This window comes from Phoenix dactylifera, chromosome 1, assembly GCF_009389715.1.
Source record: "Phoenix dactylifera cultivar Barhee BC4 chromosome 1, palm_55x_up_171113_PBpolish2nd_filt_p, whole genome shotgun sequence".
Taxonomy (NCBI): domain Eukaryota; kingdom Viridiplantae; phylum Streptophyta; class Magnoliopsida; order Arecales; family Arecaceae; genus Phoenix; species Phoenix dactylifera.
In genome coordinates this window covers 32,886,228-32,897,296 of record NC_052392.1, presented here as the reverse complement: position 1 = coordinate 32,897,296, position 11,069 = coordinate 32,886,228, and the positions used below count along the sequence as shown (strand labels likewise).

Sequence of the window (11,069 nt, the reverse complement as noted above, 5' to 3'; positions counted from 1 at the left end):
CCTGGTAGACTCTATTCAATTAAGACAGAAAAATGGATGCTCCATTATAGGAACATTTCTTTTTTCTACCAACATATTTGAGAAGTTAGACAATTGCAGAATTAAAACAAGGAAAGTGTGAAAAAAATGTGAAGCATCTACTAAACTGCGTAGTTTGCCCATGAAGCCTAGTATGCACCAACAAATATCTCTGCACAACTTCTATTTTGATCGCACAACTAGACTTGTTTCTTATTTTTTTCTTTTTTTGGTTACACCAGCAGCTCACGTTAATCTCGCATGAGCATTGTCTGCAGCTTGTTCACCATTCTGGAGAAACTCTCTAGACTGGTGTGTAACTTCTATTATTACATTGCACAGATTGTCCTTGTTGCATATTTAAGATGCTCAAAAATTTAAAAAAAAAACCAAGAGTGATTCTAACCTAAAGAAAGTAAAGCTGCCTTTAGTAGATTTATGGATCAAATTGATTTTGAATAAATTGCTCCAATTTTGTGCTGAAAACCCAAGCGTGGCATATAATCGACATGCCTCCATCATCAAGAAAGAGAGAGGGAGGTGTAGTAACGCTTAGGGGTTCTTTCTTCTCCAAGCAAAAAAAGAGAAGAAGAGACGATGATTTATGAGATAAGATCTTCTAGCCGTTTACTCAAGCGTCAATGCGAGATTCAACATTAATGAAGAAGGAGCTCCATACTGCCATTAACCATCTTAGTAGCCTTATAGGTACGATGCCTAACGTCACAAGTACCTAGGCTATCCAATCCTTCTCGTGGAAAATACCTTATCGGCTTGGACAAACTCCTTAGACTCTTTTTTGGCTTTATGATCGATATGTAACATATATCCTATACCATATATGACTATGTAGATAGAAGATAGTCAAGATTTTTCAAGTATTCTTGATGTTAAATATAGAAATGACTTTTAGGCATATTACACCTCCAACAATCACCCACTTGCACTCAAGACTATTTGGGCTCGTTTGGTTCGCAGGAAAAGGAGGGGGGAAAGTGTGGTCAACGGGAAAGTAATGAAATGCCTCTTGTTTGGTTGGAGTTTTCAAAGGAGAGAGATGGGAAAGTTGTATTCCCATGGGAATATGATTCCCACATTTCATGGGAAAGTCTTTCCCATGAGAAACATGGAAAAGTTACTTTCCCATGAGGTGGGAATCACTCCTTTTTTATTTTTTCCCAAAAAAACCCTTCAGCATTAAAGAAACATTAAAGAGGCATTAAAGACCTAATTTTTATTAAGGGCATAATAGGAATTATACATAACTTTCCTAGGACCATGGATGGTCAACCAAACATAAGCACTTTGGAAATTAGTCACTTTCCCATGGTTAACCAAACATGTCAAAAGTACTTTCCTAGGTATCCTCTTCCTAGGAATCTGATTCCCAGGAATCATATTCCTAGGAGGAAAAATACTTCCCGCGAACCAAACGAGCCCTTTGGGTTTTTAACCTTTTGGACTGACATATGGTACATACATTAATTCCCATGACCTATCAGGTCATGAAAAATTTCTTTAAGCATCAACTACTTGGAAAATACCATTGCCTAATGGAATCAACAATCTTGTTGGAGATAGGAGTAGCGAGAGATCTTATGATTATAACATAATTCATCCAGTGAACCAATAGATGTCATCTCAAGTTCTCCCAAGAATGCATGTCCTAACTATTCTATAAAGAACATAGAACCAAACCATGTAGGATAACAACTCCCACGATATGCAAATGATTGCAACTAGGATATTTCATTGCTTGATGTAGCTTTGCTTCGGGTCCCTCTATTCTTTCTCCCACTATATAAGCACATAGCTTGTGCCAATCTCTATCCAATTGCACCCTGGGTCCTTCTTCACCATCCTTTGCGAGCAAACTTTATGTTGTTACTGAAACACTGAATAGGTTGAACTGTCAAAACTGTCCTCAAGGATCTAAGAGTGCCAGCCCAATCAATCTTAACAACTTTGTGATACTTACAGTAATTGGCCGAAGATCGTTGTGACTATGCTAACCACCATCATCAGCAACACCTTTACATGTCATAGATACAAATTGTATCAGAAAATGCAGAAATGAATCAAAAGGTTAGTTGAGAATCATGAAAAAAATTTGGATTCACTAACTAATTGTACAAGGAGTGGTATTCAGTAAATAGTGTGGTATTACAATAAATTTAATGTTGAAATTGGAACAACTAAAAGGCAACTAAGTGGCAAACTCATAGTGGGTACTTTAAAATGAACTCTTGAATCTGCCTTGCCTCACAGATTTACGGGTGCAACTCAGATACCTTTCCTGCATCTTCGATCTGGAATGTCCATCTGCAGGACATCGGATTACAAATGCACTTGCCACCCAATGGTATAAAGAACCTTAAATTAGGTATCTGCCAAAGGATTCAACCATAGACACAATTCATTCTTTACATCTTCAACCAGGTCCAGCATAACATAGCTCTTCCTCAGGACCCTCTATCCTTTCTCCTGCTATAAAAGCACGTAGCTTGTCACCGATCACTATCCAGCTGCACCCTGGGTTCTTCTTCGCTTTCCTTGATTTCATTAGTTCCCTAATCTCATTTGCTTCATCCCACCTCCCAGCCTCAGCATACATATTTGAAAGCAAAATATAGTAACCACAGTGCCCTGGTTTCAGCTTGAACAAATGCTCTGCTGCCCACCTACCCAACTCTATATTCCCATGGATGCGACATGCCCCAAGAAGAGCACCCCAGACATTTGAATCTGCTTCAAAAGGCATGCCCCTGATAAGTTCCACTGCTTCCTCCACCAGACCAGCTCGCCCAAGAAGATCAACCATGCAAGCATAGTGCATATGTGTTGCACTAATATTTTGTGCTATCATTTGATCAAAGTACTTCTTTCCTCTCTTGACCAGTCCAGCATGGCTGCAAGCTGATAAGACCGCAATGTAAGAAACATGGTCATACTCCATGCCTTCATCCTTCATCAAGTCAAACGTTTCGATTGCAGTCTCCAATTCTCCTTGCATTCCATATCCCAAAATCATGGAATTCCATGAAGCAACATCCTTATTTAACATCCTATCAAAAATCTTCCTCGCAAGATTGATCCTTCCGCATTTGATGTACAAATCCAACAGAGAGTTTGCCACAAAGAGATGGTTGTCGAACAGTTTCCTCACTGTCAAGCAGTGGACCTCCTTTCCCTGCTTGAGTGCAGATAGATTAGCACATGCTGACAGGACACCCATAAAGGAGACAACATCATACTCAAAACCTGCAAATCTCATTTCCAAAAACAGATGCACAGCCTCTGAGCACCCTGAAGTCTGAGAATAACCCACTATTAAGGTATTGTAAGACACTTCATCTCTCTCTGACACATCAAAAACATTTCTAGCAAGCTTCAACCTTCCACATTTGGCATACATATCAATCAAAGCATTCGACATGAACAAGTCAGAAGAGGAGCCCACACGGATTGACCTAGCATGGATCTCCTTCCCTTTCCTCAGAGAAGCCATTCTAGTACATGCTGGAAGAACATTAGTAAATGTAACAGAATTTGGAAATTCCCCACCAACCTGCATTTCTCTAACTAGTGCAATGGCTTCTAATTCAGCTCCGTTCTGTGCAAGATTAGCAATCATTGCATTCCATGAAACCACATTCCTATCCTCCATGCTGTAGAAAATGTTCGAGCCTTTCTTCAAACATCCGGATTTTGCATACATATCCACCAAAGAATTAGATACAAAGACATCAGAATCCATACCAGTCCTTACGCTATACCCATGAACCTCTCTCCCCGACCAGAAAGAGCCCAACTCAACCAATGCAGGTAATAGACTAGCTATAGTGACAGAGTTTGGCTTCATCTTATTGACCACCATCTCCCTAAACATCCACAAAGCATCTTCAAAAAGACCAACATGAACAAAACTACCAATTATAGAGTTCCAAGAAACGTTATTTTTCTCTGGCATGATATGAAAAGCTTGCATTGAATCCTTCGAGTTCCCACACTTGCCATACATATCAACAAACGCATTACCTACAGTAACTACTGAATCCAAACCAACCTTTATCGCATGCCCATGAATTCCCTTCCCAAATATCTCATCTTGCGCCGCAGCACAAGCCGGCAGAACACTTACTAAAGTGACTGCATTCACCGCAAGGCCCGACCTTTTTAAGTCCAGGAACCAATACATCGCATCTGAGCGTAATCCGTTAGCGGAAGACAGCGAAATGATGGAGTTCCAGGAGACGATATCTCGGTGGCGCATTTCATCGAACATCTGTTGGGCGTCGCATAAGGCCATGATGGCGCCATAAAACGACAAGAGACAATTGCCGACGAAGAGGTCGGCCTCGAAACCTAGTTTCACGACGGAGCCATGGAGCTCCCTACCCTTCTGGGCGACGGCGGCGGCGGCGGCGGCGGTGAGGGCGAAGGGGAAGGTGCGATCATCGGGGCGGATGCCGCGGCGGAGCATGCGGTTGTAGACGGCAAGGGCGTCGGTGGGGAGGCCAGCGGTGGAGAGGGCGCGGGAGAGGGCGTTCCATAGGAAGGCGGCGCCTTCGCGGAGGGGGCTTTCCTCGAAGAGTCGGCGGGAGGAAGGGAGGTCGCGGTGGGTGGAATAGGCGAGGAGGAGGGCGGCGGCGGTGGGGAGATGGCGGCGGAGGAGGCCGCGGACAGCGGCCTGGCCGTGGGCCTGCTTCGCCTCGGGGAGGGATCGGGACCGTAGGATGAGGTCGTGGACGTAGGATGCGGCGTGGTCCAATTGGGATGGCGAGTATAGAATGCACGGGATGGACGGTGACGATCGGCTGATGGGTGCCACGAGGAGTGCATGAGAGAAGCGCATGCTCCGAGGTGCATCTCGGAGAAGAGCATGGGATGTGCCGTGCCTTTTTAGCATGGAGCTCCGCAGCTCATTTTTATTGCCACAACAAGCTGACCTAACCCTAACTTGGACTAACTGGGGACTTAGTGAAGCCAATTGCCTCGCACTTCTATGTAACACTCAGGCCTGACTGGTTACAAGGTTTTACACAATGTGGGATGCAACAGTTTCGATTTTTTTTTGTAGAACTAGTTTAGGACGGTGGATATCACGTCCTGTTCTAATTTTTTTTTTTTTTTTACAACGGTCGCTCACATTAATCTAGCATACTCCTTGACTATAGAACTCCATAAAACTTGTCAAATCTCTCTTCAACTTTAATGCTCCTCTAAGCTTTCTAAACCCTTCAAATACATCTGGCTTCCCTATAAAACAATCTAACTACTTCAAGAGCTTACAATCATTAATAATATAATCAAATATTTTGTATTCATCAAAATTAATTTATTATGCCAATAGGTAGAGGTACTGTCTTCTACATATAGAAAAATAGAGAGGGGATTGTGAGAGGCATACAGGGGCATGGCTGAAGTGTTGATTTCCGCTTTCTTCCCCTCATACAGAGAGAGGAGGGGTTGAAGATGGAGGGGCTGAGAGGCGTCTTGGCATGGTAAAGGTACCATGCTCTATGTATGAAAGAATGGAAGGAGGTGGTGAGAGGCGTATGGAGACATGACAAAGGTATTGACCTCCACACCCTCCATTCCCTTCTCAGATGGAAGATAGGTTGGCTCGATCACGGGATCAGGCTCCTCAATTGAACGCATATGGCATGCTGAAAGCTTGACTCCCCTTAAAATTTAAAAAAAAAAAAAAAAGAAAGAAGAAAGAGAATTAATACTCTCTTGCTTGACACTTGGTGCCCCAGGAGAATGCCGGACTCTCCTTTAATGTATTGGACTCTCCTTTAATATATGGTATAGCTTATATATTTTAGAATTGTGGTTGACTACCTTGGATCTAATGAGTTATAGTATCGGTTGGATCGAGCATAAATTAATTAATGTTAGTTTCAATGGTTGCAAGGCTATTAAGTGAAACTAGAGGTCGAGTCCATCTTTTCAACAAAATTTATTCATATTTTTATATGTAATTCAAACTTTAAACATATTTATGTTGATTGATGAAATCAAATTCATCTTAATAGTGAATTGTTTCATTAGGTTTCATGCATTACACATGGGGTAGATAATTTATTAAGGAGTTTATTGCCTATTTAATCTCTAGCAGATTGCAAGAATCAAGTTAGCATACATGATGGGTACACTAGAAAACACTTTATCTATTAAAATTTTTTACAAATATCTTAAAGTAAATTACAAAAATTTTCCTAAGATTAGGGGTAAATTATATTTACACCCAATAGTATGAAAAATCTATACTTACCCACTTGAGATTTATTTTTATCTAATACTTTAACCTATAACTTAACAGAACATAAGTCAAACCCTTAATTTTTAATGGGACCCAAACGCTATATTAGAAATTTTTTGAAAATGACCAAAATAACCTTATAAAAACCTTTCTGAGGTATGCGTTTATTACACTTACACTCAATATTTTGTAAACCGTCTACTTACACCTAGTTAAACTAACAATATTAGTAAAATCATTTATCTATTGTAAAAAATCAAAATTACTTCTATAAAAAAATAAGGCTCTTTTTTTACTTTTTTTGACTCTCGGATCTCTTCGAAGTCTTCCATCTTCAAGAGTTTTCTTCTTTTCAAGATTGGGTAGTTAGAATTTTTTTCTCGCTTCGCCATCCACTACGAGCATCCCTTTCTGACGAGTGACCGATAACAAGCTTTCTTTTCAACTGACATCCGGCGACAAACTACCTTCTCGGCTAGCATCTGACAACAAGTATCCTTTCTGATAAGATTTTGTTCTTGCTTTTTTGCCCACCACGTCATAGAGATCGGAGATGCCGGTATATTATTTACTGATTATATGTTCTACTTATCCAATACTATAGACATGGTTTCTTAATATTGTGGCTGTAGATAAGGATTCCTATATTTACATATGGAACTATGATAACTCTAGCAACCTATAATTAAAAGGATCCAAATCAATACATGCATGAAAACTCTTCTTTTTGGAAGGTGCATTAGTTGGAGTTCCATGGCCTTGCTTAGACTATGGACAAGTTGGCTCAAATGACAAAACTCTTAATGCTAATTTTTTTACAGCAGAAAATTTTAAAGGCATCACTTGCCTAAGAGATCAATTTATTAATATCAAGCTCCAGACTCATGGTGCCTCATAGTTGTTGTCCTTCTTGGATGGATGATATATCACTTAAGGCTAGTTTAGTCATTTTATAAATTTTTCTGATGTAGTATTTAGGTCCCATTTAAGTTAACTATTTAGCTAAGATTTTATTAAGTTATGGGTTAAAGCATTGGATAAAAATAAATCTTAGGAGGATAAGCTTAGATTTTTCAAACTATTGAATGTAAGTATAGTTTACCCATAATCTAAAGGGTTTTTCGTAATTTACTCATCACTCAGGATCAATTTTGATTTTTCATATGAGGTAAATGGATTCACTAATATCGTTAATTTAACTAAGTGTAAGTATAGGTTTTACAAACTATTGGATGTAAACATAATTAACATAAATCTTAACAGAATTTTTGTAATTTATTCAATATCTTATATACTATCATTGCAGGCTAATCCGACACTACCACGTTAGCTCTAACTTTTCTAATAAAAAAATACCATTCCCGAATTGCCCTGACTTTTCATCTTCTATTACTTTCATATTTTGATTCTCTTCTCCTCCTATCATTCGATTTTCTCTTCTCCTCCCATGTCCTCTAGTTCAAAGTCTTCCATTATCTCCCCTTCAACTTCCTTTTTAGTTTGACCATTTCTCTTTCTCTCTCCTCTCCTGTCTATATGACCATTCCCCTCTGCTTTTCTTTGTGATTTCATGTCTAGAATATTGACCTTCGTGGGCTCCCATTCTCTCTCTCCCTCTCTCCCTCCTCCCACCTCGAACCATTCGCTTGTTTAACCTCCAACTAAATCGCCCCCCCCCACCATTGGCTAGTAATACTACCACAACAAAATGTTGCTTCCACCAATGATCCATTCCTCGGAATAATAAGTTTGAGAAGTAAGTCTTCATATTTTAGAAAAATAATGACCACACAAATTAAACTTTCTAAGTTTGTTGTACATCTAAATAAGATTTTCATCTCAGTTTTGATTTTTCTTCTTTTCTCCAATCTTTGACTTGCATGCCAAATATGGTTTCTAGGAGACCAAATGTGACAACTTGGAGTAGATCTTAGTGATCAAGATGCAAAAAAGAGCATTATTGGGAGATTATTGGGCAATAGCTAAAGGAGATATACGGTGAAGTAGAATAAAGCCCTCTTTAACAACAATCATCACCCTTGATGCATGGAATTCACAAAGAACTTTTCCAGTACTTCAATATCTCCTTCTTTAGCCTAGAGAAAAATCTACTATAGACCAACTTCAAGCTAGCGCTCGGTACAAATCCCAACAAGAAGTAGGAATGCATAAGAAAATAGAGAGGGAAGACTATGGTGTATAAAGAGGAACAAATGAAGTAAAGCAAAGAAGAGAGAGATGATGGACTCTCTCTTCTTTTAATTGCCACATACTGGTCGTAATAAAATATGATCACATATGTGGCCAGATCCATGTCGACAAGTAAAGCTAGTCAGATGCAATATGTATGTGTAGCAGTAATGGTGCCTGTGCCTATAAAGATGGGTCGGGTCTAGATTTTACAAGTCCCAAACCCTTACTAGGCTTTGGGTCTAACTATATATGATCATAATGGACTAAGAATTGGAAAAATATACTCTACTTAAAGTCAGAGATATCCAAACATAATCTAACATGTCATTACTTTTTATTTTTAATTGAAAGCTATATAAATAAAATTAATATAAATTTGTATGTATATATGTATGTACAAGGTTGGGAAACCCATGACTCGAACTTGCTCACCTTATATTAATATTTTGACTTAGAGAGTCAACTCGATAATTCGAGTTATCATGTATCCCAAATGTGTGTGTGTGTGTGTGTGTGTGTGTGTGTGTGTGAAGTAACAAGGACCCTAGTTAATATATATATCTCTTTGTGTAATTGTTATATTTTATCGCGGGTGTTTTGGTCAAATGTCAGTTTCAACAGCAACCACTGCAGCTAAACGCTCTAGAAAGTCGAACAACATTCGATTACTCCTTTCTTCAAATGAAGGTATTACAAATATGTGATCTTCACTAAAATATGTTTCAATTTCATAATCAGGCTTGGAACCCACATCTTCACCCGGAGAAGTGAACGAGTTACTTCCTGTTTTTGTTATTAGCTAGGGGCTTGGGTTACTAGAGATTTTGGATACTAAACTCCCTTTGGTAACGGACTATAAACTATAGGGATAGGGAAGGAAGTTTCTCCGACACAACTTCGATCGGAGAAACTTCGAAACAAACTAATCCCCCCGAGGGGGACGAGGCCACAGGCCGAAGGGGGGTAACGACCCCCTCGGGGGGAGTCCTTACAAGTGAAAGTTTCTCCGATCGGAATTGTGTCGGAGAAACTTACCTTCCATTTATGGTTCATTTCCCAGGCATCTCTCTTCGAGCGGCAGTGCAAGCTCGGCTGGTGTTAGCGCTGGCAGAAGGTTCTGGATTAGTTTGTACTGGTGTAAGTCTTTGAGTAGTGACTTGTCCCCCTTGATGTTGTGGCATTGGATTAGTATAGATCCCCATTTTATACGCTTCAGTGACATTGGCGGCTTTCAGGTATGCCTTAACTTCGTTCCAATTGATACGATTTTAATCATTCATGTCATAGATGAAAAAGCAGCTTTCCGACCGGATCTAAAATTGCTTTTCCAAAAAACTCCAAATGGAACTTCTCTCAAAAAACTGTTTTTAGTTTTCTCAAAAAGCTAAAACAGCTTTTTGAAATTTTTACCAAACATCTCTATTTTATCTAAAAGTACTTTTGGAGGGTCAGAAAGTGCTTTTGGCCCTCCAAAAGCTCTCTCAAATGGGGCCTAGCTCTCTACATGTATGTTATCTATTATCACAGACATAAAATCAAAAAATAGTTGGATTACCAAAACCTTATTTTTATCTTGATTCTCCTCCCTCGACTAAATGAAACAAGCATGTCCAAATATCCTAGATCAAGCAAAATATAGAGCACATTAATTCATAATGGATCTTGCCTAATGTGGCTTATGAAAAATCATCTTAGAACTCATCCATCATCCCACTATCCTATTTTCTACTCAAATCTGAACTCATTCATTATATTATGCATCACCAAGAAATTAAGTCATGAGTTGAACCTTCATAAAACTTCTTATGGGAAGCAACCTAAATTGATTCATTCTAGTTGTTAACAGGTTGTACTCACTTAAGAGACCATGATCGTGAAGTTCTCGTCAACTGCTTGTTGTAGTTTTTTTTTTCCTTTTTTTTACGGGTTCCGTCAGTGTAAAATTAAAGCCATCATCATGAGTGTGGTCTTGCATAGGCTGAAACTAGGAAACCTAATTCCAAACTATGCCAAAACTAACTCAATCTACCGTAACAGGAGGACGTCAAAATACTTAAACAAGGTCAGATTCACTATAATTTTTATATCATATAGTTAAAAACAGAGAACGTTCTTAAGCTCAATATCTTTTTCTGATGAGAAGTGCTGAAGCAAAATATCAAAAGCACTTTTAGTATGAGAACTAGCTAGGAAACTCTGTTTTGTTAAGTATTAACTTTATAAATTAACAATGATATGTAAGTTGCTTTTAACACCATAATTAAACGTTATGGAACTCAGTAGAAAAAGTGCCTTCCTTTCAGATTAAAATAACAAAAAACTGGCCTCAAGTGGAGAAGGAATCCAGGTGCAAATTTGTAGCCAAACCGAATCTCTGTAGAGCGGCATGATCATACAATACATTCTTTCCGTAATGATATAAAGAGAGGGTCTTAGTCTATAATGCCAAAACTTTATTACTACAAGCTAAATTCATCAAATCTCTAAAAACAAGCTACTGGAATTCAACAAAAACTCCCGACTCCTAGATAACCAATGCGAATAGAAGAACACGAACAAAACCTAAAAAGGAAAGCCGGAACGCAGCTTT

General features: G+C 39.0%; 1 protein-coding gene across 1 annotated transcript; it reads right to left on the bottom strand.

The window, feature by feature from the left end:
* Positions 1 to 1,555: 1,555 nt before the first annotated feature.
* Positions 1,556 to 4,976, bottom strand: LOC103713260 (pentatricopeptide repeat-containing protein At4g14170-like). The gene is made up of 3 exons (XM_008800124.4): positions 2,310 to 4,976; positions 1,997 to 2,049; positions 1,556 to 1,913 (listed from the first exon to the last, which is right to left on the bottom strand). Exon 1 carries the CDS (start codon positions 4,925 to 4,927, stop codon positions 2,450 to 2,452), a length of 2,478 nt encoding a protein of 825 aa, XP_008798346.2. The 5' UTR covers positions 4,928 to 4,976; the 3' UTR covers positions 1,556 to 1,913; positions 1,997 to 2,049; positions 2,310 to 2,449.
* Between the last annotated feature and the right edge of the window lie 6,093 nt (positions 4,977 to 11,069).